Source organism: Ursus arctos, unplaced genomic scaffold (genome assembly GCF_023065955.2).
Source record: "Ursus arctos isolate Adak ecotype North America unplaced genomic scaffold, UrsArc2.0 scaffold_26, whole genome shotgun sequence".
NCBI lineage: Eukaryota > Metazoa > Chordata > Mammalia > Carnivora > Ursidae > Ursus > Ursus arctos.
The window spans coordinates 1,285,085-1,298,270 of NW_026622941.1; the positions used below are offsets into that span (position 1 = coordinate 1,285,085).

Here is a 13,186-nt window from a genome sequence, read left to right on the forward strand (position 1 = left end):
CTGCCATTGGTGTGATATCGGGCAAGTCTCATGTCCCGGACCTCAGTTTTCCTGTCTGTAAAATGGTGATAACAGCCACTGCCCTGCCTGCCTCATAGGTTTTTTGTTTGTTTGTTTGTTTTGTTTTGTTTGTGAGGACCACAGAGGGTTGTGCATGTGAAAGTGCTTTGAGGTTGAAGGGTTAACATTAGCATCAGATAGACCTTGGGAGAGGCAGTAATCAGATCCTTTCAACTGAGCAAATTGGCAACCTTCATTGTACACTGGAGTCACCTGGAGGGCTTTTAAAACTCCTAAAGCCCAGGCCTGTACGCCGGACCAATTAAATAAAAACTTGGGGAGAGGGATCCAGGCAAATATCTTTCCTGAAACTACTCAGGTGATTCCATTACACAGTCAAGATTGAGAATCGGCAATTCCCCTCTCTCTTTCTCTTTCCCCCACCCACCTTCTTCTCATCAGGTACTTTGACTGGAAAGAGAAAGGGAGGAAGATGGACCGGAAGATCAGGGCTGATCATGGAAATGGCAGGCCCTTGGAGCTGAGGGTAGCCAAGGGCACTGGGCATGTGATGGAGGAGGCAGGAAGGCCCTGAAGACATTCCTCTCATTATAACTGGGCCTGGCCCTCCCTGTCATGGCAAGATCCAGATATTTAAACATATTCTTGCTGGATCGACATACCCCCAAGTGTCACACCATTAAGGACGTGTACAAAAAGCCATCATGTTGTAGAAAGCAGGGGACCCAACCCGTTCCTGCCACAGTCACACTGGTGGCCATACAGGAATGCCCTCCAGAGTCTTGGTCATCCTCTCTGACCACTTGTGTGTCCCCATCTGGGGCCGAGGGAGTCCTACTCACTGGATGCCAAAGGAAATGAGGGACACGCTGACCACCAGCAGGTCCAAGATGTTGAAGTAGTTTCGGCAAAAAGAGCCCTTGTGTAGGAAAGCCCCATAAGCAGTCATCTGCAGGGAGGCACAGAGAAACATGAGCATGAGTGGTCCCTGCCCAAGCTCCAGAGACCCCCTCATGCCTCCCTCTCCTCCCACAGCATCCCTCGGGCAGGGCAAGCTGAAAAGCAGTGAGAAGACTGGGGGCAGGCAGGACTGCAGAAGGAGAGGCAGGACCAAGGACAGCATTCTGCAACCATTTACACAACCACCACACAATCCCCAGCTTAGGATGGTTAAGCGGCTCCTTCCACCTACTAGAGCACACCAGACTCTTCCATCCTATCTTTGGAGCCTTTTCAAATTGGGCACTGCCACCCCTTTTTCATTTTCCACCACTGTTCCTCATCACTTGTCTGTGGGTCTGGCCCTGAGGGGCCCTTTGCTGACACTGCCCAGACCAGGTTTCCCTTGGATGCAAACTTCCCAACCTCCTCTCCAAATTCTATCAACCCTCAGGGTCAGCTTCAGACATTAGGCATCTGGGGAAAGGTGGGGCAGTGGGGTGACCAATTGTCCTGGTTGTCCCAAGATTTTCCTGGTTTAGCACTGAAAGTCCTGTGTCCCACCCAGTTAATTCTTCGGTCTCAGGCAAACTGGGACAGCTGGTCAACCTAGTGCCCGGTGGGAATCTATCAATAACTTTGGCAATTAGCATCCCTCCACTTCCTAAGCTTAATTAGTGTTTATGATCTATGGCACATATTCTAAACTCAGTTCTATTATCTTGCTTCTAGACTGATGTTCTTTGAGGCCAGAGCTATGTGTTCAGAGGGGCAATGTGGTACCATGGTTAAAAGCATAGGCTCTGGAACCAGGCTGCCTGAGTTTGAATCCCAAAACTGTCATATTTTATTTGTATGGCCTGGAGCAAGTTACTTAACTTCTCTGTGTCTCAGTTTCCTCATCTGAGAAATGAGGGTCATGATAATACTTCCCCTATAGGGTTGTAAGCATCAAATGAGTTATTACAGGTAAAACACATACACTACCCTGCAAATACTAAGCTTCATGTAAGTGTTAGTTGTCACTATAAAGAACTGAACTTGGGGCCAGATAGATTGGAATAGAATCCTGGACTCTTCCTATATAAGGATGTCCACTTTCCTCATCTACGAAGTGGGCATACTATTCCCTGTCTTTGTGAGGCACACACAGAAAGACAACGTGAAGGCCCTTTAAAGACTAAAACGGGAGCAGCTGGGATGGTGATTATTGTTCCAGGACTTGGCTATTATTACCTCTCTCTGAGCTCAGTATAAAGCCACTGTAGATGCTTAACAAACAGCCTTTCCAATTCTGTTGACTTGAATTAAGAGCCAGCGGATTTCCAGGTTAAGGGTTGTGAAAGGCCATGGGCCATGAAGCATCAGCCAAAGGGAACGATTTGGTGCTGGTGGTTGAGAGACTGAGAGTGGCTCCCTGGTCATCTGGGGTCCAGTTTATCTCCTTGGAATGAGAGCATGCCCAGAGCAGCATGTCCGCAGAGCAATTCAAAAGCAAACACAGGGGAAACTGGCAAAAATAGCTCTCGCAACCTAGTTCTTTCCATTTATCTCTTGCTGCAGGGGGTCACAGGGGACTGAGGCACCTGTGTCCTGCAACAGTTTCTAGAAGTGGGTATATTATATAAACACCTGCAGGGGAATATAGTTGGAGATTTCTCCTGAAGGCCCACCATCTGGAGGGTCTTGTTGTCCTGTCTCCCGATAAAGATCTAGGACCCCACAGACTAGACTTGGGTGGCTCTTCCAGTTCACTTAACCAAAGAACCCCTGAGCCTGTAGAAGGCCAAACACCTTCCCCAGCCATCACACTTTCAGGCTCAGAAGAGACACTGCACCTAACCTCACCTCATTCCTGGCTTGTACATTTTGAGGACACTACTGAGCACCACAGAGCCCTCCACAGTCAGGAGGAGCATTCCTTGAATAGGTGCACTAGTGGGGCTCACAGTGCCAATGTCTGTCCTTTGACTTTGGGATCCCATTTGTCAGGGGACCTAGAATGATACCAGCTCTCCAGAAAGTGAGTGTGCATGTATGTGTGTGTGTGTGTGTGTGTGTGTGTGTGTGTGTATGTGCGTGTGTAGGGGGGGTGGGGACAAAAGCCCAGGCAGGGCTAGAGGAAGAGTGGTCAGGGGACAAAGGGCAAGTGGATACTGAAAAAAATGGAGCATTTATTTGAAAATTATCCTAGGCATTCAAGACAACAGAAGAGGCCAGGTTCAGGTACCCAGTGCAAAGTGTCCTTTATCTTTTGGCTGATGGCCATCCACTTCCTAAAAGTTCTAAGTCATTGCATAGGAAAAGCCTATTGCTGGGGTATTTTCAGGCTGAGGAAAGATAAAGGCTGGGCATGAGATCACTGACTGTCTGAGCTGGAAGGACCGGAAAAGCCCTCTGTCCAGTCACAGGCGGCTTACCAGCACCCGAGGCAGCTCTTTTAGTTGCTAGATGCATCTTGTAACTGTACTCACTATGCCTGGTTTACCTCCTCCCTCCTCTATGTGACAGTCCTTTGCAGTATGCAGGCCAACCATCATGGTGCTACAAGCCTTTTCTTTTTAAGGCCAAACGTCCCCAGGTCTTTCAACTATTCTTGAAACTAAATGCCACTTGGATGATGGGCCCATCGTTTTCTGTGCCATGGCATAAAGCTGAGCCTTCTGGCAAGGCAGAGGGGCCCGGTGGAAGGAGGTGCAGGGAAGTGGAGTGAGCACTTGGGTTTCATTTAGAAGCACATTGAGTCACAACGCGAGTAGAAGAGGGAGAGGGCAAAGGGAGGGAAGGCTCTGGCCATGACAATGATGGCAAAGAGACCTTTCACTTCTGCTCACGGCAACCTTGAAGGAAAAAAAGCACCACTGAAATCCACAAGGGAAGCTCCGTGGAGCAGATGTGAGAATTGGGACTCAGAGCTTTTCTTGTCCTGGGAAAGAGTTTTGGGGATTTGAGTGCCTCCCTGAGTCTGAAGTCCACAAGAGCTCAGCTCACCATGGAAAGGGGTTTTACAGAGTCTCTTAATGCAGCCGGGTGGCTCTTGGCTCCCTCTCCCACTGCCAGGAATCAGGGCCTGGTCAGATTCACTGACCAGGGACAGAAGCTAGGGGTCTGGACAGCTTAGTCTTCTGGGGATAAGAACACAGGGGAGGCACACCAAACTGCCCCATTCAACTTCTATCTGGAGTGATGGAACTGTCGTGCACATTAAAGGGTTGGATCATGACTTGGGAGTTGCATTAGGAAAGGAAGGGTCTGTCTGCAGGCTGGCTGTGGCACACGGTCAAGTGTGGACAGTGGCTTGCATCAGCCACAGGAAGGGGGAAAAGGGAGCCTGGACTCCTTGGAAGGAGTCCTGGGTGAGTCTCCCAGGAAGACACCAAGCTGGAGCATATGCTTTAGAGCCTACAGCCCTTCTGTTTGGGGTAATGGTAAAATCCATTCTGTTGTTCTGAGAAGACAGCAAGTGCTGAAATGCACTTTTTCTGGGTCTCAGAACTCACACCCTGAGTGTCAGATGGAGTGGCTTGGCGATGCATTGTTTTAGAGGCTCAGATGTATACTGGAAAAACTTAGAAATCATAATAAAATAAATATACATATTAATTATAAATTAATATAAGTAACAAAATAAAACTTAGAAAACAATCTCTCTCATCCCAATGCTTTCAGGGATGGGCTCCACTGATAGGGTAAGTCTGTAGCAGTTTTGCAATCAGGGCCACCAGCACCGGGGGCCACCAGCTGCAGGTGGAGCCAGGCCTGTATGCTCTCAAGACTGGGGTTTGGGACCTGGGTGCTCCAGGTTCTTTCAGCTCTTGTTCCTTACTCCCCTGTGCTTAGCTCTCCAGTACAATTCTCCCTCCTCCATGCTTAGGGCAAGGGGCATTGTAACAAAGCTTTTCAGCAGGAAACTGAGGATTCAGAAGTAATCTACAGTGACCTGTTGAAAGCCCTTTTGGAAGGCTGGCCCCAAATCTTGCATTAGACCCATGATTATTATCACACAGGCCCAACTCCAGCCTAGCCCTGGTGCCTGCCCCTAGGAGGAAGGTGTTGACAATGGCTATCCAAAGGAGGCAGACAAAGTGATTTTCCATGGCCCATGAGCATTTCCACTCTTGGACTTTGTGCAGCATCTCTTCTGGGCAGGAGGAGGGAAGGGAGCTCTGAGCAGGGGTCAGTCATCAATCACCCGGAGATGGGGTGTGTGTGTGGGGGGGCATCACGAACTGGCACAGTGCCAGAGCTGGTGACAGGACAGCATCAGTGTTGACACCGTGAGCCATATGCCTCTTCTGAGAGGAAGCACAGCATGGGAAGTGGGTTTCTTTGGGCTTCTGAGTCTTAGTAAGGCACGTACCACAATGGGAAGGTCACTAATTCTTCCAATCTCAGGCTTGAGAGTAAAAAAGAGAGAGTGAAGGAAATAAGAGAGAAAAGACACAGGCAGATAGAGCAGAGATAAAGAGGCAGAGTGCATTGCTCAGATTGCATTACCTTAAGGATAATTTCTAATGTAAAGATACTAGTGAAGACATAGTCTGCATTGCCTAGGATCTGAAAAATAAGCACAATTGGATTAGTGGCTGTGAGAGTGAACTCGACACCAACAAAAGCATGTGTGTTAGCAACAGACAGCAGCAGAGAGCTAGTGCTGGCTCCTGGAGGATGGGAAGAGAGAGAGAGGGTTTGGGCTTTACCTTCAGAGCAATTTCAATGGTGAAAATGGTAGTGAAAACAATGTCAAAATAAAACAGAATCTGCAAAACAAAAAGAAACAGGATGGGGATGGTGGGGAAGGGAGAGAAGCAGGCCAGATGGAGAGGTCAGCTCCAGAACCACACTACATGTCACCTGAGCTTTTCCACGTGGAAACAGATGGAAGCGAGTTAGGAGATGAGTAGCATATACACAGCATTGGATCCTGAAGTGGAACTGGCCTCAGGCAGCTTAGTGGCTCCAGATGAAGTCCCCAGACATGTGAGGGGCACTTCCAGGGCAGGACTCAGCTGTCCTGGATCTGGGCAGGATTTGGTTGGATGTTTTTCTCATTAATCCAATTTACTTACAAACCCCAATCAGACCATTGGGATGCATGTCAAAAGGACAGAGAGTGTGGTTTGCTTTTTTATTGCAGGAAAATGCAAAACGCTTAACTCACATTGGTGCAACTCAGCTAGCTTCTCATGTTGGTGGAGATCCTGGTGTTGTGTTCTTTGGGGCATGGGAGGGAGCATCCTCTAGGTGAGGACTACCCAGGTTTGGGGCAGGCTACATGGTTTCATCCTCTATTATATCTCAGGTGATGGATCAGAGCTAGAGCCAACACCTTTCTAAGAAAACTCTGGACCAAGCAGGCTGCAGGATCACCAAGTGGTTTGTCATGGGTATGACTTTAGGTTGGTGGACTCTTCTCTTCGTGCCTACCTGGTTGGGATTTGACAAAGTTTTGAGGCTTCGAGATATAACAATTCTTACTCTAGCCTTTAAAGTTGTTCACCAGAGCCTTGGGTGGGTCTCCAAATTTAGGTTTCTACTCTACACAATGTCATTGAAGCTCTCCTTTATATAAGGTCAGCCTCACCATTGGCACCTGTTTGACAATGCTCCCCTCATCTCCCCAGTGATTGGAACTGGTCAGAGTTTATTGGGAGCAAGGCAGGAAGTCAGTGATTTTATATATATATATTTTTTTTTTCTTTTTTTTTTTTTTTTACACTAAAGTATACAAGGAACCAGAGCCTTCAGGGAAACATCCACAGAGCAATCAGAGTTTTGAACTTTGCCATTCAGGTAAACCTGAGGCATTTGGGTAAGTGTTCTCTTATTTGTTTCTGATGGTTTCTACCAAAGCCCTAATATCTTAAAGAATGTTTGTTGTGCATCTGATTATAATATTTGGAATTGGGCTCCTGATTGAGGTCAGTAACACAGTCCCATTCCCAGAAGGAAGGGGTGCAGGGGACAAAAGGGAATGCGTACATGGTTCCTGAAGGAGGTGTGCTGGACGGGGTCCTCAGCTGCCAGGGAAATGCTGCTAAGCAGAATGAAGAAGAGGATCAGGTTGGTGAAGATCGTGTCATTGACAATGCGGTGACACTGGAGGCGAAATCTGTGTGGGGAGGAGAGAAGGACAGAAACATGTCAGGTAGGCAAGGGAAGCAGCTCCTGGGTCTCTGGGGCTCAACACTCCTTTGCTCAACTTGTGAAAGGTGCTTGTCAGTTTGGGGGTGGGCTCTTCATCTGAGGTCTTGCTGCTGGGTAATGACAACCACATCCCACCCCCGCTCTGTATCCCCACTGTGAGGCGCATCTGCGCAGAATTTTGCCGTTCTAAAGCATTTTCCCAGGCAGTTAGCTTTTGACATTTTGGAGGGTTACATCTGAGACCTTTGGGAATCCCCAAATTTTCATCTACTTCTGTGACATTAACAACTGGCTCTTTGGGGGGGGGACTTCTTTTTCCCATCATTAAAAAATCATTTATAAGATCTTCATATTTTGATGTATAGGGAATAACAGAGCCACCCAGAGACATGGATGGTGAGAGGCCAGCTGAGCCTACACTCTGGCTGGGCAATTTGTTCCTGTATAATAGCTTCAAAGCATGCAATTCAATTCCACACCTCAGCATAATTATAAAGAACTACATGCATGGACCTCTGGGCACTCATTGATGGTGCCACAAATGCTAGATCCTTGAATGCCAAGTGTGTCTTATATACTATCTCATACTGGCAGCTTAGGAAGGGGATATGGCTGTTATTATCTTCATTTTATAGATAAAAACACTGAAACCCGAGAAGGAAAGGCTGGCCTAGAAAGACAGCTTGTAGAGTGGTGTGTGTGTGTGTGTGTGTGTGTGTGTGTGTGTGTGTGTGTAGTGGTTCAGGGCTTGAATCCAGGCTTTCAGACTTTTGCTCACAGCATTGTGGTTGACTAAATGCTCTGAGAGACCCTAGTGCTGTGGAAGTAGCAAATCCTGGAAAGGACAAATACTTTGAGACAATTCTGGCTTCATTAGAGTGAAGAGGTCTGCAGTGATTATCCCTTTCAAACAAATAAACAGATCCACTGAGCCAGGGTCTGTGTGATATGTAGCCAGAGTTGCCTGAGGATAGACGTAGTAGATAGATAGTAGTAGCACTGCTATCAGGAAACTGCATTTCAAACAAGACTTGAGGTGGGACACAGAAGCCTGGGACTCTGTGTTGCTGAGGCAACACCCTTAAGAAGCATCTGGAAGAAAGCTTCCTAATCTTAATTTAGGTCCACAGGAATCACCAACTAAGATGATGTATTGAGGTCACAATCAAAAGATCATTAAACACACAGGAGGGTGAGCCGTTAAGATGGGAAATCAGAAGAAACTACAAACGAGTGATTTAGATCCCCTCCCAAAGACTGTGTATACTGGACATATCAGGTAGAGAATGTAGAACAAATATATTTTGAATATTTAACAGAATAAAGGACTTGAGCACAAAGATGATGAATCAACAAGGGAGGTATTAGATATAGACAGATGGATCTGGAAAATCAAGCAGTAAATGGAACTGTTTGAACTGAAAAAAGAGTAAAGTAGATATAAAAACTGGCTTAAATAGTAACATAGACAAAATTGAAGAGAGAATGAAGAAATTGGAAGATATATCTGAAGAAACTACCCTGAATACCAAAAGAGAGGTAAGAGGTGAAAGATTTGCAAGACACATTAAGAGATAGGAGGACAGAACAAGAAGGTCTAACATATGTCTAATTGGAGTGCCAGAAGGCAAGAATAGAGAGAAAGAGATTATGGCTGCAACTTTTCAGGAATTAGAAATTCTTACTCTAATTTTTAATGTTCGAGAACTGGAGAAAAATATAAATCCCTAACATCCCAAGCAGGACAAATAGAAAGAAATCCATATCTAGACACGTGGTAGTAAATCTAAATAACACCAGAAGTGCTCAGAGCAGCTAGAGATAAAGGGCAGATTACCTACAAAGGAATGATAGTAGGAATGATACACTATAATAATATGTTTAACACACTGTGAGACAAATTCTATCAACCTAAAATTGTGTACATAGCAGAACTATTTTCCAAGAACAAGAAATGAAAACAATTAGCGATAAACAGAGGCCAAATGACTTTACCATAAAGGAACACTAGGGGCTTCTAAAAAAATGTGCTTAAGAGGAAAGAAAACCATTGCAGGAGGATGGACTGAGATGCATGAAAAAATGGTGAACAAGTAAAATGTCAAGCTGTATGTAAATCCAAATTTACATTGCCTATAGAATAATAATGTAATGATGTTAATGTCTAGCTTGTTAGTTAAAAAAAAGGTCAGGACTAAAATACTAAGCAACAGCAATATGTAAGGTAGGAGGGCGGAGGGGAGTTAAAGTAGTGTAAGCTCCTTCTATTTTGCAGGAGAAGGTTTAGGATACTGCTTAACTTTAGACTGTGTTAAGTAAAATAGACTTAGTAAATTACCAAGGGTAATCACCAAAAGACTAGAAATAGAGTTTATACGTGTCAAAAAAAATGCAGGGAAAAACAGACACAGGTCTTCTGATTTGGAATCCAGGATACTTTTCCTTAATCAAGGAAAAAACTGTTTACACAAGTTGTGGGGAGTTGGGAGAGACCCAGGCTCCACTAGGGGTCGGAGGGTGCTGGCATCTGGTATGCACGTGGCACGGAGAGAGCAGAGTCCCACCTTCCCCACCATCCTTGCACACCTGTTGTTGGGGCTGAAGATGAAAAACGCACTGGCTTCTGGCATGGGCACTGCCTTTTCCTTAAGGTGCAGCTCAGAGAGTGGTCGTGGGCGGGGGCCCACAGGCATCTCAGGCTCCTCCTCATCCTCTTCTCCTGTAAGAAAAAAAGCACCGTTCTAAATAACTCCACTACTCCCACAAGGTTTTATCGCTATGCTGCCTACTTCCAGATACCTTCCTACTGACCGGAATCAAGACATCATTTGCGTCTTTGAAAATGAGAGATATAAACTAAGACACTCAGCTCTCTCCCTGTGAGTGCTGGAATCTTTGTTAGAGAGACTTTTCTGGCAGCACATGACAAAGGGGGAGGGGTTGTAAGTAGGGTGACTAGTTCAATCCCAGTTTGCCAAGGACAGTCCTGGTTTCTAAACTGAGATTTCCACATCCCAGGAGGCTCCTCAGTCCCATGTAGATTTGGATGGTTAGTCATCCTAGTTGTAAGGCACTAGGAAAGGAGATCAGGTAAGACTAGGGCATGGCCAGGTGTACTTGTCCATCTAGGCTACAGGTAGGGGAGTGGATACTGCTTAATTGACTTGCAAGCAACCCCATCCTTGAAGGTTCTAGGAGTTTAAAATTAACACTCCCATTCCTGAAAAATACCAAAAAATCATGCACTGTAGGGATAATATGGCAATGATGTTGACTACAACAGGCACTTCATTCAAAGTTAAAGAAGCCCCTTTGTTCTCCTGGCTAGAGGCCACATTTACCGTGGGCCAAAAGGAAATGGCTTATTCCTTTGCGTGTGAGGTCATTGCCCATGGTAGGAAACTACCACATATCCTGTTCTGATCAAATACATTTAAAAATGTTTAGAAGGAGAATGGGAGTAAGAGCATGGGCTCTCCAGCCAGTGCCTTGGTCCAAATCTTGGCTGTTTCTTTCTGGCATTTAGTCTCTCTGTGTCTCAATCTCCCCATCTGTAAATGGGATAATAGTACATCCATACCTCAGAGTGGCACCTGACACATAGCAAGTGCTATATAAACGTTAGCTGTTGTTATGATCTCTACCCACAGGAAAGACTCATAGCCTGCAAAGTAGTGCTTAGCATCTTTCTCAGTCTGACCTCTGCCTGCTGTTATTTTGACACGTTCCACTCACATCAACCTGTTTTCTGAAGGCTCATGGTAGTGGATTGAATAATATCCCCCACAAATTCATGCCTAGCTGGAATCTCAGAATGTGACCTTACTTTGGAAACAGTGTCTTTGCAGATGTATAGTCATGATGAAGTCATATTGGAGTGGGGTGGGCCCTAAATCCAAGGACTGTTGTCCTTACGAGGAGACAGAGAGACACACATGTGAGGACAGAGGTGAGGGGAGTGATGAGGCTGAAAGGCAAGGAGCACGAAGGATGCTGGCCACCAGCTGAGACAGGGAAGAGGCGAGAGGGGAATCTCCCCGGAGCCTTAGAGGGAGAATGGTCCTGCCAACACCTGATTTCAGACTTTAGGCTCCAGAACTCTGAGAAAATAAATGTTTGCTGTTTTAAGCCACCAAGTTCATGGTAATTTGTTATGAGAGCCCCAGGAAATGAGTACACTCGCCATGCGCTTTCTCCTTTCCTTTCCTCACGCTGTCTTTTTATTTGAACTGCACTCATCTCCCTCTCTGCAGAGCTAGAAGGACTCCCATGTCAGACAGCATCATTCACCTGGCTCTCCTGAGTACCTGAGCTCTCCAGAATGACCTTCCTGCAATTCCAGAGCCCTGTTGGCCTCCTGCATTCACTTGGCACTTAGGACAAAATAGCTCGAATGCCTGGTTTTACACTTATCTATCTGTTCCATCTCTTTATGTGCTGAGAGAGAGACTATGGAGAGAGACACCATGCCCAGCACGTAGCCGCCCTTAGTTTTTGATGATGATTACACATTCACACCAACATTTGCTTTATAAGGAAGGGAACTTTGCAAAAGAAGAAGGTCAGGTGGAGACTCAGCTGTTGGGAAGACAGTTATGGGGAGTTATCTTATGGTCCAGCCATGTCTCTGCATGCTGTCTCTTCTTCTGGCTAAAATGAAGCCAGGTGGTGCAGAGAAAAAAAAAAATGCCAGGCACAGAAGGTGGTTCTTTATCAAGCAAGAAGCATTTAGGGGTCCAAGGCTTTTTTGGAGGACCAGCAGAATATAGGCATAAATCAGTTTTTTTCCCCCTGGAGCAATTAGACCTGACCAGCAAGCAATTAATATTTTTAACAGAAGAGAGCTGTGAGATGAAAAATTGTGTATAGGCCAGCGGTTGAAGCTTTCTAACCAAACCTTGGTAGGTTAAAGAAAGGCAGAGTCTCCCAGTAAAGCAAAATAAATAAAACTGGGGTTGGCCTCAATTGCAATGTTTACAAATGAAATTTCACCGAGAAGGCTCTTAAATTCCTGTCCAATTGTTTGTATTCTTTTCAGTTTTGCTCTAAATGACCCAGCACTTTCTTATTCATGATAATTTGGTTAACAGGTAATTTCACGCTTACTTTAATCATTCGTGTTTATAGAAAAGCTTATTTACTAGCTTTGTGGTTTCCCGAGTTCATGGTGAAGAGTGTTGCATGCTCTTTCGTCTGCGATAGGCTGCCTCGCTGTTCATGAAGCTCCACCCTGATTTCCGTTCTTAGGGAGAAGCAAATCAGTTCGTTCAGACACACACCGGCTGAATTCCAGGCATAATGTTTAAGAGGAAACCACTTCTAAAGGACAAACCCAAATTTGTAAAGGGCCAGAAATCCGACAGCTGTGACGCTTTGCATGTATTATGTATAAGGAGGGAGGCTGCAGAGTAGGAAAAGTCAACCGAACCCCCTATACTCCCGCTCCCAGATGCCAGTGGACTCCCTTGGAGATCTTTATTTTCTCATCTCCGTTCTCAGAGGTGTGGAGAAGTGCATGGCAGGTGCCAGTGCTCAAAAGTAAAACCCCTGTGTAGCTGGACGCCCCACTCTTGTTCCTTGGTGATCCTTGCCCCTGCCCCATTTGATACTCAATTTCACCTCTGTGATTTTGCTCACGGCCAATTCAGATAAAATGTTATTTCTAACACCTAGTGCCTACAGCATACTGAACACGAAGCTGTGGTCCTTGCCCTCGAGGGACGTACAGTGTTTAGTGTGGCCCAGAGTTCACTGGCATGACTGGCAAGGCCACGCCCCCGAAGTGAGCTGTGCAGGTGGGGACCTGAGACAGAAGTCTGAGGATGCCCCTGCTGCTGCAACAGACATGTTCTGTGCTGGCTCAGCTCCGAAACCTCATCTCCTCCCATGGCTCACGTTCTCTCTCTGACTTCTGGGCCACTAGCAAGTCCTGCAAAATGCACCCCAAGTTCCGCCACTTCTCTGTATCTCCAGCACCACTGTTGTGGCCGAAGTGGCCGCTGCCTCTCACGGGACTACTACTGATGTCCTCACTGCCTTCAGTTTTACTCTTGACCATCCACTGCCCTGTGTTCACGCA

At 46.2% G+C, this 13,186-nt stretch overlaps 1 protein-coding gene across 3 annotated transcripts in view; it reads right to left on the reverse strand.

Moving 5' to 3' along the window:
• The window catches only part of CACNA1C (calcium voltage-gated channel subunit alpha1 C), a 646,718-nt gene that overhangs the window by 102,163 nt on the left and 531,369 nt on the right, over positions 1-13,186 (reverse strand). For all 3 annotated transcript variants that reach the window (XM_057319003.1, XM_057319002.1, XM_057319004.1), the window contains exons 19-22: positions 9,694-9,826; positions 6,943-7,072; positions 5,661-5,720; positions 864-970 (exon numbers count right to left, since the gene is read on the reverse strand). In XM_057319003.1, the coding sequence (XP_057174986.1) occupies positions 864-970; positions 5,661-5,720; positions 6,943-7,072; positions 9,694-9,826 (430 nt within the window). The remainder of the gene's footprint in view (positions 1-863; positions 971-5,660; positions 5,721-6,942; positions 7,073-9,693; positions 9,827-13,186) is intronic.